This window comes from Salmo salar, chromosome ssa05 (assembly GCF_905237065.1).
Source record: "Salmo salar chromosome ssa05, Ssal_v3.1, whole genome shotgun sequence".
NCBI classification, from domain to species: Eukaryota; Metazoa; Chordata; class Actinopteri; order Salmoniformes; family Salmonidae; genus Salmo; species Salmo salar.
The window spans coordinates 5338920-5357976 of record NC_059446.1 but is presented as its reverse complement, the minus strand read 5'-3'; the positions used below and the strand labels follow the sequence as shown (position 1 = coordinate 5357976).

The 19057-nt window shown below is 48.1% G+C and overlaps 1 protein-coding gene across 2 annotated transcripts in view; it reads right to left on the bottom strand.

Moving 5' to 3' along the window:
• Nucleotides 1-3925: 3925 nt before the first annotated feature.
• ctnna1 (catenin (cadherin-associated protein), alpha 1) overlaps nucleotides 3926-19057 on the bottom strand; it is a 247642-nt gene continuing 232510 nt past the window's right edge. The window contains exons 19-21 of one of the 2 annotated variants that reach the window (XM_045717824.1): nucleotides 17407-17436; nucleotides 13741-13953; nucleotides 3926-4345 (exon numbers count right to left, since the gene is read on the bottom strand). In XM_045717824.1, the coding sequence (XP_045573780.1) occupies nucleotides 4268-4345; nucleotides 13741-13953; nucleotides 17407-17436 (321 nt within the window). In that variant the 3' untranslated portion in view covers nucleotides 3926-4267. The remainder of the gene's footprint in view (nucleotides 4346-13740; nucleotides 13954-17406; nucleotides 17437-19057) is intronic. The other variant, XM_045717825.1, reaches the window with a different exon arrangement.

The window sequence follows — 19057 nt, the reverse complement described above, 5'->3', positions numbered from 1 at the left end:
CCTCTACAGCCTGGTCTATCCCCCAGACCCCCTCCACAGCCTGGTCTATCCCCCAGACCCCCTCTCCACAGCCTGGTCTATCCCCCAGACCCCCTCTACAGCCTGGTCTATCCCCCCAGACCCCCCTCCACAGCCTGGTCTATCCCCCAGAGCCCCCCTCCACAGCCTGGTCTATCCCCCAGACCCCCCTCCACAGCCTGGTCTATCCCCCCCAGACCCCCCTCTACAGCCTGGTCTATCCCCCCAGACCCCCCTCCACAGCCTGGTCTATCCCCCAGACCCCCCTCTACAGCCTGGTCTATCCCCCAGAGCCCCCTCCACAGCCTGGTCTATCCCCCAGAGCCCCCCCTCCACAGCCTGGTCTATCCCCCAGAGCCCCCTCCACAGCCTGGTCTATCCCCCAGACCCCCTCCACAGCCTGGTCTATCCCCCAGAGCCCCCTCCACAGCCTGGTCTATCCCCCAGAGCCCCTCTCCACAGCCTGGTCTATCCCCCAGAGCCCCCTCCACAGCCTGGTCTATCCCCCCAGACCCCCTCCACAGCCTGGTCTATCCCCCAGACCCCCCCTCCACAGCCTGGTCTATCCCCCAGACCCCCCTCTACAGCCTGGTCTATCCCCCAGACCCCCCCTACAGCCTGGTCTATCCCCCAGACCCCCTCCACAGCCTGGTCTATCCCCCAGACCCCCCTCCACAGCCTGGTCTATCCCCCAGAGCCCCCCCTCCACAGCCTGGTCTATCCCCAGACCCCCTCCACAGCCTGGTCTATCCCCCAGACCCCCCTCCACAGCCTGGTCTATCCCCCAGACCCCCCTCCACAGCCTGGTCTATCCCCCAGAGCCCCCCTCCACAGCCTGGTCTATCCCCCAGACCCCCTCCACAGCCTGGTCTATCCCCCAGACCCCCCCTCCACAGCCTGGTCTATCCCCCAGAGCCCCCTCCACAGCCTGGTCTATCCCCCAGAGCCCCCTCCACAGCCTGGTCTATCCCCCAGACCCCCTCCACAGCCTGGTCTATCCCCCAGACCCCCCTCTACAGCCTGGTCTATCCCCCCAGACCCCCCTCTACAGCCTGGTCTATCCCCCAGACCCCCCTCCACAGCCTGGTCTATCCCCCAGACCCCCCTCTACAGCCTGGTCTATCCCCCAGACCCCCCTCCACAGCCTGGTCTATCCCCCCAGACCCCCCTCCACAGCCTGGTCTATCCCCCAGACCCCCTCCACAGCCTGGTCTATCCCCCAGACCCCCCTCCACAGCCTGGTCTATCCCCCAGACCCCCCTCTACAGCCTGGTCTATCCCCCAGACCCCCTCCACAGCCTGGTCTATCCCCCAGACCCCCCTCCACAGCCTGGTCTATCCCCCCAGACCCCCTCCTACAGCCTGGTCTATCCCCCAGAGCCCCCTCCACAGCCTGGTCTATACCCCAGACCTCCCTCTATAACCTCTGACTTATCAAACACTTGAGATTGAACAGGGTGTGTCAGCTCATTTCATGAGTTTCATTGACTGTGTGTGTGTGGTACAATGTGTGTGTGTGTGTAGTCCCCTGGGCTAGTGTTATGTATTAAACCAGAAGGCTGGGAGAGAACGATTATTTTCTCTCTATTAGCTTTGGCTGCATACAATGAGGCACACAAGACTCCATCCAGACTAGTCTATAAAACCTGGGGGGTTAACGACAGGGAAAACAAGACTTCATCCAGACTAGTCTATAAAACCTGGGGGGTTAACGAGAGGGAAAACAAGACTTCATCCAGACTAGTCTATAAAACCTGGGGGGTTAACGACAGGGAAAACAAGACTTCATCCAGACTAGTCTATAAAACCTGGGGGGTTAACGAGAAGGAAAACAAGACTTCATCCAGACTAGTCTATAAAACCTGGGGGGTTAACGACAGGGAAAACAAGACTTCATCCAGACTAGTCTATAAAACCTGGGGGGTTAACGACAGGGAAAACTAGACTTCATCCAGACTAGTCTATAAAACCTGGGGGGTTAACGACAGGGAAAACTAGACTTCATCCAGACTAGTCTATAAAACCTGGGGGGTTAACGAGAGGGAAAACAAGACTTCATCCAGACTAGTCTATAAAACCTGGGGGGTTAACGAGAGGGAAAACAAGACTTCATCCAGACTAGTCTATAAAACCTGGGGGGTTAACGAGAGGGAAAACAAGACTTCATCCAGACTAGTCTATAAAACCTGGGGGGTTAACGAGAGGGAAAACAAGACTTCATCCAGACTAGTCTATAAAACCTGGGGGGTTAACGAGGGGAAAACAAGACTTCATCCAGACTAGTCTATAAAACCTGGGGGGGTTAACGAGAGGGAAAACAAGACTTCATCCAGACTAGTCTATAAAACCTGGGGGTTAACGACAGGGAAAACAAGACTTCATCCAGACTAGTCTATAAAACCTGGGGGGTTAACGACAGGGAAAACTAGACTTCATCCAGACTAGTCTATAAAACCTGGGGGGTTAACGAGAGGGAAAACAAGACTTCATCCAGACTAGTCTATAAAACCTGGGGGGTTAACGACAGGGAAAACTAGACTTCATCCAGACTAGTCTATAAAACCTGGGGGGTTAACGACAGGGAAAACTAGACTTCATCCAGACTAGTCTATAAAACCTGGGGGTTAACGACAGGGAAAACAACTAAACATTTACAGTTCCAAATGTCACAGGATAACAAAAACAGATTTACTGTACTTAAAACATTCAATAATGACAATTCAGTGTTACAATAGCAATAACACCCGGGGGTGTGGTCTATGGTCAATATACCACGGCTAAGGGCTGTTCTTAACCACAATGCAACACAGAGTGCCTGGATACAGACAGCCCTTAGCCGTGGTATATTGACCATACATCACAACCCCCTGAGTTGCCTTATTGCTATTATAAACTAGTTACCAACGTAATTAGAGCAGTTAAAAAAAAACACATGTTTTGTCATACCCGTGGTATACGGTCTGATATACAACAGCTTTCAGCCAATCAGCATTCAGGGCTGGAACCACCCAGTGTATAATAAGTATGAAGTGAAACGACACTAAAATATCAAACTTTTATTAGACAGAACACATTGAGAATGAAAAATAAACGTTTTTTTTGTTGTTGTAATCAAAGCAACAAAAAAACAAAGGTTCACCAGAGTAATGAGATAATAGAGATAGTTTAGAGTGGAAAAGGCCCATCTGATGTACACATTATATACGGCACACAGTAGAATACCATTCAATACCCTCCCACCGCTCACGCAACTGTAAAATATGTTAGAATGTAATTCTATAAAATACACAGGGGCATCTCACGTCACAGGTTAGGGGGTCAAGGGTCAAAATGATTAGTTGTCAGAATTAGATCTTACAGTATTCAATGAAACCCTCCTTTGTCAGACCAACATTGGAATAAAAATCAAAAGAAGGGAAATAACCCCGTTTTTTATTTTTTCTAATTGCTTTGTTTTCCAGTAGAGACATCATTACGGTAGGATACAGACAGAGCAATCAGAATGCAGTCGTTTCAATGAAAACTAGGCTGGGAGGGAGAGAGAGAGGGAGAGAGGGAGAGGGAGAGGAGGGAGAGGGAGAGGGAGAGAGAGAGGGAGAGGAGAGAGGGGGGAGAGAGAGGGAGGGAGAGAGAGGGGGAGAGAGAGGGAGGGAGAGAGAGGGAGAGAGAGGAGGGAGAGAGGGAGAGGGGGAGAGAGGGAGAGAGAGGGAGAGAGAGAGGGGAGAGAGAGAGGGGAGAGAGAGGGAGAGAGGAGGGAGAGAGAGAGGGAGAGAGAGAGGGAGAGAGAGAGGGAGAGAGAGAGGGAGAGAGAGAGGGAGAGAGAGAGGAGAGAGAGGGAGAGAGAGAGGGAGAGAGGGAGGGAGAGAGGGGGGAGAGAGGGGAGAGAGGGGGAGAGAGGGGGAGAGAGGGGGAGAGAGGGGAGAGGGGGAGAGAGAGAGGGAGAGAGAGGGAGAGAGAGAGAGGGAGAGAGAGAGAGGGAGAGAGAGGGAGAGAGAGGGAGAGCTCAGTGTTCCACCTTAGTGAGCCTGCATAGCAACATCAAGTCAAACCTGACAGCTTGACGAGACCAGGGAAGGAAAGGAGGAATGATTTACAACCAATTCTATTCTTATTTTCTCACTCTTTCTATTTTTTTTTGTGACAAGACAAAAAAAAAAAAAATTGCTCCAACCATCCTAGGCTAGCTATCCCAAACCCCCTCTAGCTCCACCTCCTCTCACCCCCCCCGAACGAACTGACTGGTCCATCTCTAGATGCTATCCATGGCTTTGAACTCGCTGAGGGCCTGGACAGGGTTGATGTGCTTCTTCTGGGATGACCTCTTGACCTAAGAGAAGAGAAAATAGCATTTTAAAATGTCTGTTTTCATAGAAATGTGTCTTGCATTATTAAATCTCCTTACAGGCCATTAAAAAAAATATATATATAAAAAAAAAATGGCTGGTTTCCCGGACACAGACGAAGCCTAGTCCTGGAATGAGATTCCACATTGAAAGCTTTTTAGTCCAGGACTATGCTCATCTGTCCTGGACACTGACAGGGAACTGTGAAGGGGATTATACAAGTGATTAAAGCTGGAATCCTTAGTGGGGAAACTACCACGTCCGTTTGAGATGACATAAAGACGTTACTTTAAACAAACACTTCCCTGGACATCATTGCGATAGAACAGCAGAGATTATACTCTTGTTTTCACCAAGTTGTTGAATATGTTTATCATATATGCATAGTCACTTTAACTATACATTCATGTACATACTACCTCAATTGGGCCGACCAACCAGTGCTCCTGTACATTGGCTAACCGGGCTATCTGCATTGTGTCCCGCCACCCACCAACCCCTCTTTTACCCTACTGTTACTCTCTGTTCATCATACATGCATAGTCACTTTAACCACATCTACATGTACATACTACCTCAATCAGCCTGACTAACCGGTGTCTGTATGTAGCCTCGCTTCTCTTATTTTCAAATGTCTTTTTACTGTGGTTTTATTTCTTTACTTACCTACTGTTCACATAATACCTTTTTTTGCACTATTGGTTAGAGACTAAGTAAGCATTTCACGGTGAGGTCTACTACACCTGTTGTATTCAGCATTTCACTGTGAGGTCTACTACACCTGTTGTATTCAGCATTTCACTGTAAGGTCTACTACACCTGTTGTATTCAGCATTTCACTGTAAGGTCTACTACACCTGTTGTATTCAGCATTTCACTGTGAGGTCTACTACACCTGTTGTATTCAGCATTTCACTGTGAGGTCTACTACACCTGTTGTATTCAGCATTTCACTGTGAGGTCTACTACACCTGTTGTATTCAGCATTTCACTGTGAGGTCTACTACACCTGTTGTATTCAGCATTTCACTGTAAGGTCTACTACACCTGTTGTATTCAGCATTTCACTGTGAGGTCTACTACACCTGTTGTATTCAGCATTTCACTGTAAGGTCTACTACACCTGTTGTATTCAGCATTTCACTGTGAGGTCTACTACACCTGTTGTATTCAGCATTTCACTGTGAGGTCTACCACCTGTTGTATTCAGCATTTCACTGTGAGGTCTACTACACCTGTTGTATTCAGCATTTCACTGTGAGGTCTACTACACCTGTTGTATTCAGCATTTCACTGTAAGGTCTACTACACCTGTTGTATTCAGCATTTCACTGTGAGGTCTACTACACCTGTTGTATTCAGCATTTCACTGTGAGGTCTACTACACCTGTTGTATTCAGCATTTCACTGTGAGGTCTACTACACCTGTTGTATTCAGCATTTCACTGTGAGGTCAACAACACCTGTTGTATTCAGCATTTCACTGTGAGGTCTACTACACCTGCTGTATTCAGCATTTCACTGTGAGGTCTACCTACACCTGTTGTATTCAGCATTTCACTGTAAGGTCTACTACACCTGTTGTATTCAGCATTTCACTGTGAGGTCTACTACACCTGTTGTATTCAGCATTTCACTGTAAGGTCTACTACACCTGTTGTATTCAGCATTTCACTGTGAGGTCTACACCTGTTGTATTCAGCATTTCACTGTGAGGTCTACTACACCTGTTGTATTCAGCATTTCACTGTAAGGTCTACTACACCTGTTGTATTCAGCATTTCACTGTAAGGTCTACTACACCTGTTGTATTCAGCATTTCACTGTGAGGTCTACTACACCTGTTGTATTCAGCATTTCACTGTGAGGTCTACTACACCTGTTGTATTCAGCATTTCACTGTGAGGTCTACTACACCTGTTGTATTCAGCATTTCACTGTGAGGTCTACTACACCTGTTGTATTCAGCATTTCACTGTGAGGTCTACTACACCTGTTGTATTCAGCATTTCACTGTGAGGTCTACTACACCTGTTGTATTCAGCATTTCACTGTGAGGTCTACTACACCTGTTGTATTCAGCATTTCACTGTGAGGTCTACTACACCTGTTGTATTCAGCATTTCACTGTGAGGTCTACTACACCTGTTGTATTCAGCATTTCACTGTGAGGTCTACTACACCTGTTGTATTCAGCATTTCACTGTAAGGTCTACTACACCTGTTGTATTCAGCATTTCACTGTGAGGTCTACACCTGTTGTATTCAGCATTTCACTGTGAGGTCTACTACACCTGTTGTATTCAGCATTTCACTGTGAGGTCTACTACACCTGTTGTATTCAGCATTTCACTGTGAGGTCTACTACACCTGTTGTATTCAGCATTTCACTGTAAGGTCTACTACACCTGTTGTATTCAGCATTTCACTGTGAGGTCTACTACACCTGTTGTATTCAGCATTTCACTGTGAGGTCTACTACACCTGTTGTATTCAGCATTTCACTGTGAGGTCTACTACACCTGTTGTATTCAGCATTTCACTGTGAGGTCTACTACACCTGTTGTATTCAGCATTTCACTGTAAGGTCTACTACACCTGTTGTATTCAGCATTTCACTGTGAGGTCTACTACACCTGTTGTATTCAGCATTTCACTGTAAGGTCTACTACACCTGTTGTATTCAGCATTTCACTGTGAGGTCTACTACACCTGTTGTATTCAGCATTTCACTGTGAGGTCTACTACACCTGTTGTATTCAGCATTTCACTGTAAGGTCTACTACACCTGTTGTATTCAGCATTTCACTGTGAGGTCTACTACACCTGTTGTATTCAGCATTTCACTGTGAGGTCTACTACACCTGTTGTATTCAGCATTTCACTGTGAGGTCTACTACACCTGTTGTATTCAGCATTTCACTGTGAGGTCTACTACACCTGTTGTATTCAGCATTTCACTGTGAGGTCTACTACACCTGTTGTATTCAGCATTTCACTGTGAGGTCTACTACACCTGTTGTATTCAGCATTTCACTGTGAGGTCTACTACACCTGTTGTATTCAGCATTTCACTGTGAGGTCTACTACACCTGTTGTATTCAGCATTTCACTGTAAGGTCTACTACACCTGTTGTATTCAGCATTTCACTGTGAGGTCTACTACACCTGTTGTATTCAGCATTTCACTGTGAGGTCTACTACACCTGTTGTATTCAGCATTTCACTGTGAGGTCTACTACACCTGTTGTATTCAGCATTTCACTGTGAGGTCTACTACACCTGTTGTATTCAGCATTTCACTGTGAGGTCTACTACACCTGTTGTATTCAGCATTTCACTGTGAGGTCTACTACACCTGTTGTATTCAGCATTTCACTGTGAGGTCTACTACACCTGTTGTATTCAGCATTTCACTGTAAGGTCTACTACACCTGTTGTATTCAGCATTTCACTGTGAGGTCTACTACACCTGTTGTATTCAGCATTTCACTGTGAGGTCTACTACACCTGTTGTATTCAGCATTTCACTGTAAGGTCTACTACACCTGTTGTATTCAGCATTTCACTGTGAGGTCTACTACACCTGTTGTATTCAGCATTTCACTGTGAGGTCTACTACACCTGTTGTATTCAGCATTTCACTGTGAGGTCTACTACACCTGTTGTATTCAGCATTTCACTGTGAGGTCTACTACACCTGTTGTATTCAGCATTTCACTGTGAGGTCTACTACACCTGTTGTATTCAGCATTTCACTGTGAGGTCTACTACACCTGTTGTATTCAGCATTTCACTGTGAGGTCTACTACACCTGTTGTATTCAGCATTTCACTGTGAGGTCTACTACACCTGTTGTATTCAGCATTTCACTGTAAGGTCTACTACACCTGTTGTATTCAGCATTTCACTGTGAGGTCTACACCTGTTGTATTCAGCATTTCACTGTGAGGTCTACTACACCTGTTGTATTCAGCATTTCACTGTAAGGTCTACTACACCTGTTGTATTCAGCATTTCACTGTGAGGTCTACTACACCTGTTGTATTCAGCATTTCACTGTGAGGTCTACTACACCTGTTGTATTCAGCATTTCACTGTGAGGTCTACTACACCTGTTGTATTCAGCATTTCACTGTGAGGTCTACTACACCTGTTGTATTCAGCATTTCACTGTGAGGTCTACTACACCTGTTGTATTCAGCATTTCACTGTGAGGTCTACTACACCTGTTGTATTCAGCATTTCACTGTGAGGTCTACTACACCTGTTGTATTCAGCATTTCACTGTGAGGTCTACTACACCTGTTGTATTCAGCATTTCACTGTGAGGTCTACTACACCTGTTGTATTCAGCATTTCACTGTGAGGTCTACTACACCTGTTGTATTCAGCATTTCACTGTGAGGTCTACTACACCTGTTGTATTCAGCATTTCACTGTAAGGTCTACTACACCTGTTGTATTCAGCATTTCACTGTGAGGTCTACTACACCTGTTGTATTCAGCATTTCACTGTGAGGTCTACCACCTGTTGTATTCAGCATTTCACTGTGAGGTCTACTACACCTGTTGTATTCAGCATTTCACTGTGAGGTCTACACCTGTTGTATTCAGCATTTCACTGTGAGGTCTACTACACCTGTTGTATTCAGCATTTCACTGTGAGGTCTACTACACCTGTTGTATTCAGCATTTCACTGTGAGGTCTACTACACCTGTTGTATTCAGCATTTCACTGTGAGGTCTACTACACCTGTTGTATTCAGCATTTCACTGTGAGGTCTACTACACCTGTTGTATTCAGCATTTCACTGTGAGGTCTACTACACCTGTTGTATTCAGCATTTCACTGTGAGGTCTACTACACCTGTTGTATTCAGCATTTCACTGTAAGGTCTACTACACCTGTTGTATTCAGCATTTCACTGTAAGGTCTACTACACCTGTTGTATTCAGCATTTCACTGTGAGGTCTACTACACCTGTTGTATTCAGCATTTCACTGTGAGGTCTACTACACCTGTTGTATTCAGCATTTCACTGTGAGGTCTACTACACCTGTTGTATTCAGCATTTCACTGTGAGGTCTACTACACCTGTTGTATTCAGCATTTCACTGTAAGGTCTACTACACCTGTTGTATTCAGCATTTCACTGTAAGGTCTACTACACCTGTTGTATTCAGCATTTCACTGTGAGGTCTACTACACCTGTTGTATTCAGCATTTCACTGTGAGGTCTACTACACCTGTTGTATTCAGCATTTCACTGTGAGGTCTACCTACACCTGTTGTATTCAGCATTTCACTGTGAGGTCTACTACACCTGTTGTATTCAGCATTTCACTGTGAGGTCTACTACACCTGTTGTATTCAGCATTTCACTGTGAGGTCTACTACACCTGTTGTATTCAGCATTTCACTGTGAGGTCTACTACACCTGTTGTATTCAGCATTTCACTGTAAGGTCTACTACACCTGTTGTATTCAGCATTTCACTGTAAGGTCTACTACACCTGTTGTATTCAGCATTTCACTGTGAGGTCTACTACACCTGTTGTATTCAGCATTTCACTGTGAGGTCTACTACACCTGTTGTATTCAGCATTTCACTGTGAGGTCTACTACACCTGTTGTATTCAGCATTTCACTGTAAGGTCTACTACACCTGTTGTATTCAGCATTTCACTGTAAGGTCTACTACACCTGTTGTATTCAGCATTTCACTGTGAGGTCTACTACACCTGTTGTATTCAGCATTTCACTGTGAGGTCTACTACACCTGTTGTATCCAGCATTTCACTGTGAGGTCTACTACACCTGTTGTATTCAGCATTTCACTGTGAGGTCTACTACACCTGTTGTATTCAGCATTTCACTGTGAGGTCTACTACACCTGTTGTATTCAGCATTTCACTGTAAGGTCTACTACACCTGTTGTATTCAGCATTTCACTGTGAGGTCTACTACACCTGTTGTATTCAGCATTTCACTGTGAGGTCTACTACACCTGTTGTATTCAGCATTTCACTGTGAGGTCTACTACACCTGTTGTATTCAGCATTTCACTGTGAGGTCTACTACACCTGTTGTATTCAGCATTTCACTGTGAGGTCTACTACACCTGTTGTATTCAGCATTTCACTGTGAGGTCTACTACACCTGTTGTATTCAGCATTTCACTGTGAGGTCTACTACACCTGTTGTATTCAGCATTTCACTGTAAGGTCTACTACACCTGTTGTATTCAGCATTTCACTGTGAGGTCTACTACACCTGTTGTATTCAGCATTTCACTGTAAGGTCTACTACACCTGTTGTATTCAGCATTTCACTGTGAGGTCTACTACACCTGTTGTATTCAGCATTTCACTGTGAGGTCTACTACACCTGTTGTATTCAGCATTTCACTGTGAGGTCTACTACACCTGTTGTATTCAGCATTTCACTGTAAGGTCTACTACACCTGTTGTATTCAGCATTTCACTGTGAGGTCTACTACACCTGTTGTATTCAGCATTTCACTGTGAGGTCTACTACACCTGTTGTATTCAGCATTTCACTGTAAGGTCTACTACACCTGTTGTATTCAGCATTTCACTAAGGTCTACTACACCTGTTGTATTCAGCATTTCACTGTGAGGTCTACTACACCTGTTGTATTCAGCATTTCACTGTGAGGTCTACTACACCTGTTGTATTCAGCATTTCACTGTGAGGTCTACTCACCTGTTGTATTCAGCATTTCACTGTAAGGTCTACTACACCTGTTGTATTCAGCATTTCACTGTGAGGTCTACTACACCTGTTGTATTCAGCATTTCACTGTAAGGTCTACTACACCTGTTGTATTCAGCATTTCACTGTGAGGTCTACTACACCTGTTGTATTCAGCATTTCACTGTGAGGTCTACTACACCTGTTGTATTCAGCATTTCACTGTGAGGTCTACTACACCTGTTGTATTCAGCATTTCACTGTGAGGTCTACTACACCTGTTGTATTCAGCATTTCACTGTGAGGTCTACTACACCTGTTGTATTCAGCATTTCACTGTGAGGTCTACTACACCTGTTGTATTCAGCATTTCACTGTGAGGTCTACTACACCTGTTGTATTCAGCATTTCACTGTAAGGTCTACTACACCTGTTGTATTCAGCATTTCACTGTGAGGTCTACTACACCTGTTGTATTCAGCATTTCACTGTGAGGTCTACTACACCTGTTGTATTCAGCATTTCACTGTGAGGTCTACTACACCTGTTGTATTCAGCATTTCACTGTAAGGTCTACTACACCTGTTGTATTCAGCATTTCACTGTGAGGTCTACTACACCTGTTGTATTCAGCATTTCACTGTAAGGTCTACTACACCTGTTGTATTCAGCATTTCACTGTAAGGTCTACTACACCTGTTGTATTCAGCATTTCACTGTGAGGTCTACTACACCTGTTGTATTCAGCATTTCACTGTGAGGTCTACTACACCTGTTGTATTCAGCATTTCACTGTGAGGTCTACTACACCTGTTGTATTCAGCATTTCACTGTGAGGTCTACTACACCTGTTGTATTCAGCATTTCACTGTGAGGTCTACTACACCTGTTGTATTCAGCATTTCACTGTGAGGTCTACTACACCTGTTGTATTCAGCATTTCACTGTGAGGTCTACTAAACCTGTTGTATTCAGCATTTCACTGTAAGGTCTACTACACCTGTTGTATTCAGCATTTCACTGTAAGGTCTACTACACCTGTTGTATTCAGCATTTCACTGTGAGGTCTACTACACCTGTTGTATTCAGCATTTCACTGTGAGGTCTACTACACCTGTTGTATTCAGCATTTCACTGTGAGGTCTACTACACCTGTTGTATTCAGCATTTCACTGTGAGGTCTACTACACCTGTTGTATTCAGCATTTCACTGTAAGGTCTACTACACCTGTTGTATTCAGCATTTCACTGTAAGGTCTACTACACCTGTTGTATTCAGCATTTCACTGTAAGGTCTACTACACCTGTTGTATTCAGCATTTCACTGTGAGGTCTACTACACCTGTTGTATTCAGCATTTCACTGTGAGGTCTACTACACCTGTTGTATTCAGCATTTCACTGTGAGGTCTACTACACCTGTTGTATTCAGCATTTCACTGTGAGGTCTACTACACCTGTTGTATTCAGCATTTCACTGTGAGGTCTACTACACCTGTTGTATTCAGCATTTCACTGTGAGGTCTACTACACCTGTTGTATTCAGCATTTCACTGTAAGGTCTACTACACCTGTTGTATTCAGCATTTCACTGTGAGGTCTACTACACCTGTTGTATTCAGCATTTCACTGTGAGGTCTACTACACCTGTTGTATTCAGCATTTCACTGTAAGGTCTACTACACCTGTTGTATTCAGCATTTCACTGTAAGGTCTACTACACCTGTTGTATTCAGCATTTCACTGTGAGGTCTACTACACCTGTTGTATTCAGCATTTCACTGTAAGGTCTACTACACCTGTTGTATTCAGCATTTCACTGTGAGGTCTACTACACCTGTTGTATTCAGCATTTCACTGTGAGGTCTACTACACCTGTTGTATTCAGCATTTCACTGTGAGGTCTACTACACCTGTTGTATTCAGCATTTCACTGTGAGGTCTACTACACCTGTTGTATTCAGCATTTCACTGTGAGGTCTACTACACCTGTTGTATTCAGCATTTCACTGTGAGGTCTACTACACCTGTTGTATTCAGCATTTCACTGTGAGGTCTACTACACCTGTTGTATTCAGCATTTCACTGTGAGGTCTACTACACCTGTTGTATTCAGCATTTCACTGTAAGGTCTACTACACCTGTTGTATTCAGCATTTCACTGTGAGGTCTACTACACCTGTTGTATTCAGCATTTCACTGTGAGGTCTACTACACCTGTTGTATTCAGCATTTCACTGTAAGGTCTACTACACCTGTTGTATTCAGCATTTCACTGTGAGGTCTACTACACCTGTTGTATTCAGCATTTCACTGTGAGGTCTACTACACCTGTTGTATTCAGCATTTCACTGTGAGGTCTACTACACCTGTCGTATTCAGCATTTCACTGTGAGGTCTACTACACCTGTTGTATTCAGCATTTCACTGTGAGGTCTACTACACCTGTTGTATTCAGCATTTCACTGTGAGGTCTACTACACCTGTTGTATTCAGCATTTCACTGTGAGGTCTACTACACCTGTTGTATTCAGCATTTCACTGTAAGGTCTACACACCTGTTGTATTCAGCATTTCACTGTAAGGTCTACTACACCTGTTGTATTCTGGGAGAAAACAGCCGTTTAGAAGATATCAGCTTTAACAACATGATTCTCATTACCTTGTTGTTGGATCCATCTTCCTGTTTCTCTCTCTTAACCAGGGGTTTCTTCTCTGGGGCTTTCATCTTCCAGGAGATAGCAGGCATGTTCAGGGACTGCATGGCCATGGACTTCTGGTACTTAGTAGAAGCCACGTAGCTAGCCTTGACCGTGGACACCACCGTGTTCATCAGGTTCTTAGCTGCCTGGATCAGAGACATAGCACTGTCCACCTGGAGGGAGAAGGGAGGAAGGGGAGACGAGGGGAGAGGAAGGGGAGGGGAGAGGAGGGGAGAGGAGAGTAAGGGGAGATGAGGGGAGAGGAAGGGGAGACGAGGGGAGAGGAAGGGGAGAGGAAGGGGAGACGAGGGGAGAGGAGAGGAAGGGGAGACGAGGGGAGAGGAGAGAAAGGGGAGAGGAAGGGGAGGGGAGAGGAAGGGGAGAGGAGAGGAAGGGGAGACGAGGGGAGAGGAAGGGGAGAGGAAGGGGAGACGAAGGGGAGACGAGGGGGAGACGAGGGGAGAGGAAGGGGAGGGGAGATGAGGGGAGGGGAGAGGAAGGGGAGACGAGGGGAGAGGAGAGGAAGGGGAGACGAGGGGAGAGGAGAGGAAGGGGAGACGAGGGGAGAGGAGAGGAAGGGGAGACGAGGGGAGAGGAGAGGAAGGGGAGACGAGGGGAGACGAGAGGAAGGGGAGCGGAGACGAGGGGAGGGGAGAGGAAGGGGAGACGAGGGGAGAGGAAGGGGAGGGGAGAGGAAGGGAGGGGAGACGAAGGGGAGACGAAGGGGAGAGGAAGGGGAGAGAAGGGGAGAGGAGAGGAAGGGGAGAGGAGGGGAGAGGAGAGGAAGGGGAGAGGAGGGGAGAGGAGAGGAAGGGGAGAGGAGGGGAGAGGAGAGGAAGGGGAGAGGAGGGGAGAGGAGAGGAAGGGGAGAGGAGAGGAAGGGGAGAGGAGGGGAGAGGAGAGGAAGGGGAGAGGAGGGGAGAGGAGAGGAAGGGGAGGGGAGAGGAAGGGGAGAGGAGGGGAGAGGAGAGGAAGGGGAGACGAGGGGAGAGGAGAGGAAGGGGAGAGGAAGGGGAGAGGAAGGGGAGAGGAAGGGGAGAGGAAGGGGAGACGAGGGGAGAGGAAGGAGGGGGAGAGGAGAGGAAGGGGAGACGAGGGGAGAGGAAGGGGAGACGAGGGGAGAGGAAGGGAGGGGAGGGGAGGAAGGGAAGGGGGAGAGGAGAGGAAGGGGAGAGGAAGGGAGACGAAGGGGAGACGAAGGGGAGACGAAGGGGAGAGGAGAGGAAGGGGAGAGGAGGGGAGAGGAGGGGAGAGGAGAGGAAGGGGAGAGGAGAGGAAGGGGAGAGGAGAGGAAGGGGAGAGGAGGGGAGACGAAGGGGAGAGGAGAGGAAGGGGAGACGAGGGGAGAGGAGAGGAAGGGGAGAGGAGGGGAGAGGAGAGGAAGGGGAGGGGAGAGGAAGGGGAGAGGAGGGGAGAGGAGAGGAAGGGGAGAGGAGAGGAAGGGGAGAGGAGGGGAAGGGGAGAGGAGGGGAGAGGAGAGGAAGGGGAGAGGAGGGGAGAGGAGAGGAAGGGGAGGGGAGAGGAAGGGAGAGGAAGGGGAGAGGAAGGGGAGACGAAGGGGAGACGAAGGGGAGACGAAGGGGAGACGAAGGGGAGAAGAGGGAGAGGAAGGGGAGAGGAGGGGAGAGGAGAGGAGAGGAGGAGAGGAAGGGGAGGGGAGAGGAGAGGGAGAGGAGGGGAGAGGAGAGGAAGGGGGAGAGGAGAGGAAGGGGAGAGGAGGGGAGAGGAGAGGAAGGGGAGAGGAGGGGAGAGGAGAGGAAGGGGAGAGGAGGGGAGAGGAGAGGGAAGGGGAGAGGAGGGGAGAGGAGAGGAAGGGAAGAGGAGGGGAGAGGAGAGGAAGGGGAGAGGAGGGGAGAGGAGAGGAAGGGGAGAGGAGGGGAGAGGAGAGGGAGGGGAGAGGAAGGGGAGAGGAGGGGAGAGGAAGGGGAGAGGAGAGGAGAGGAGGGGAGAGGAAGGGGAGGGGAGAGGAGAGGAAGGGGAGAGGAGGGGAGAGGAGAGGAAGGGGAGAGGAAGGGGAGAGGAAGGGGAGACGAAGGGGAGAGGAGAGGAAGGGGAGACGAGGGGAAGGGGAGAGGAGGGGAGAGGAGAGGAAGGGGAGAGGAGAGGAAGGGGAGAGGAGGGGAGAGGAGAGGAAGGGGAGAGGAGGGGAGAGGAGAGGAAGGGGAGAGGAGGGGAGAGGAGAGGAAGGGGAGAGGAGGGGAGAGGAAGGGAGGGGAGAGGAAGGGGAGAGGAAGGGGAGGGAGAGGAAGGGGAGAGGAGGGGAGAGGAAGGGGAGGGGAGAGGAAGGGGAGAGGAGGGGAGAGGAAGGGGAGGGGAGAGGAGAGGAGGGGAGAGGAGAGGAAGGGGAGAGGAGGGGAGAGGAAGGGGAGAGGAGAGTAAGGGGAGACGAGGGGAGAGGAGAGTAAGGGGAGACGAGGGGAGAGGAGAGTAAGGGGAGACGAGGGGAGAGGAGAGGAAGGGGAGAGGAGGGGAGAGGAGAGGAAGGGGAGACGAGGGGAGAGGAGAGGAAGGGGAGAGGAGGGGAGAGGAGAGGAAGGGGGGAAGGGGGGTGGAGAGGAGAGGAAGGGGGGGTGGAGAGGAGAGGAAGGGGGGTGGAGAGGAGAGGAAGGGGAGAGGAGAGGAAGTGGAGAGGAAGGGGAGAGGAGAGGAGAGGAAGGGGAGAGGAGGGGAGAGGAACGGGAGAGGAAGGGGAGAGGAAGGGGAGAGGAAGGGGAGAGGAAGGGGAGAGGAGGGGAGAGGAGGGAAGGGGAGAGGAAGGGGAGAGGAAGGGGAGAGGAAGGGGAGAGGAGGGGAGAGGAGAGGAAGGGGAGAGGAGGGGAGAGGAGAGGAAGGGGAGAGGAGGGGAGAGGAGAGGAAGGGGAGAGGAGGGGAGAGGAGAGGAAGGGGAGAGGAGGGGAGAGGAGAGGAAGGGGAGGGGAGGGGAGAGGAAGGGGAGAGGAGGGGAGAGGAAGGGGAGAGGAGGGGAGAGGAGAGGAAGGGGAGAGGAGGGGAGAGGAAGGGGAGAGAAGGGGAGGGGAGAGGAAGGGGAGGGGAGAGGAAGGGGAGAGAAGGGGAGGGGAGAGGAAGGGGAGGGGAGAGGAAGGGGAGGGGAGAGGAAGGGGGGAGGAGAGGAAGGGGGGAGGAAGAGAAGGAGATAGAGAGGAGACAATGTTAGCCAGTGCTTGAGGTAGAAGTTGTCCTCTTAACCACAGCTCTAGGATCAGATAACTAACTTAACCTTGGGAATATTATACAGTATAACCATATAGATACATCCCAAAATGACCCTGGGTCAAAGTAGTGTACTATTTAGGCATTAGGGCGCAATTTGGAAGCACATTATATATCTGACCCCAGATCAGCAGTTAGAGACAACCTGTATTTCCACCTGTAATGTTTCCCACCACCACCACTGATCAGAGGGTCAACTGAGTTCATATGATCCTATGTGTCTGGCTTTGGCCAATGCCTCAGGCAACATCCCAAATTCCCTATATAGTGCACTACTGTTGACTAGGGCACAAAGGTAAAAAAAAAAGGGCCTAAAAGCTCTGGTTAAAAGTAGTGCACAATATAGGGAATAGGTTGGTGTTTGGGCTGCAGCCTGAATGTTACTGTACTGTATCTGAAGGTGGGGTTGGGAATACCTGGCTCTCTAGGAATGCTTGGGAAACCTCCTGTAAAAGGGAAAAGGGAGAGAGGGAACTTGAACGTTAATAGTTGAACTGTAGAAGTCAAATGCAACATGATGGAGCCTCGGGGTAAAGGCTTCAGAGCAGGACAAGGCTGCAGCTGTGTGACCGTTGTACATCCAGCAGAATGACAATGTAGTGAACAGGGTTTTACTGAATAACTGCTCTCAACAACATTGCTGCCCTGAATTTTAGCAGGCGCTACAGACAACTACTGCGGTCAGTGTGAACCCGAGTGACTTGACACAAAGTGGACCAAACAAGCTTTAAGCTACAAACAAAATAGAGTCAAAAATGGTACCAGACTGCCGTGAAGTGTTCAGCCATGTATACGGGTAAGAGTCTAGCTACATTTTACGACATTATACGTTTCTAATTTGGTCAGAAAGTCATTTTCATTACAAGCTAAGGCTTACTGTTACGTAGCTAGGGAACGTTAGCCTGCTGGCTCGCTAGCTAACGTTACGAGTATGATCTGTGTAGAAATATTATTTGTATATCAGAAAGCCATTTGGAATTATGGTTCATTGTTTAGCTAGCTAGCTACAGTGAGGGAAAAAAGTATTTGATCCCCTGCTGATTTTGTACATTTGCCCACTGACAAAGAAATGATCAGTCTATAATTTTAATGGTAGGTTTATTTGAACAATGAGACAGAAATATCCAGAAAAACGCACGTCAAAAATGTTATAAAATGATTTGCATTTTAATGAGGGAAATAAGTATTTGACCCCTCTGCAAAACATGACTTAGTACTTGGTGGCAAAACCCTTGTTGGCAATCAGAGGTCAGACATTTCTTGTAGTTGACCACCAGGTTTGCACACATCTCAGGAGGGATTTTGTCCCACTCCTCTTTGCAGATCTTCTCCAAGTCATTAAGGTTTCGAGGCTGACGTTTGGCAACTCGAACCTTCAGCTCCCTCCACAGATTTTCTATGGGATTAAGGTCTGGAGACTGACTAGGCCACTCCAGGACCTTAATGTGCTTCTTCTTGAGCCACTCCTTTGTTGCCTTGGCCGTGTCTTTTGGGTCATTGTCATGCTGGAATACCCATCCACGACCCATTTTCAATGCCCTGGCTGAGGGAAGGAGGTTCTCACCCAAGATTTGACGGTACATGGCCCCGTCCATCGTCCCTTTGATGCGGTGAAGTTGTCCTGTCCCCTTAGCAGAAAAACACCCCCAAAGCATAATGTTTCCACCTCCATGTTTGACGGTGGGGATGGTGTTCTTGGGGTCATAGGCAGCATTCCACCTCCACACACGGCGAGTTGAGTTGATGCCAAAGAGCTCCATTTTGGTCTCATCTGACCACAACACCTTCACCCAGTTGTCCTCTGAATCATTCAGATGTTCATTGGCAAACTTCAGACGGGCATGTATTTGTGCTTTCCTGAGCAGGGGGACCTTGCGGGCGCTGCAGGATTTCAGTCCTTCACGGCGTAGTGTTTTACCAATTGTTTTCTTGGTGACTATGGTCCCAGCTGCCTTGAGATCATTGACAAGATCCTCCCGTGTAGTTCTGGGCTGATTCCTCACCGTTCTCATGATCATTGCAACTCCACGAGGTGAGATCTTGCATGGAGCCCCAGGCCGAGGGAGA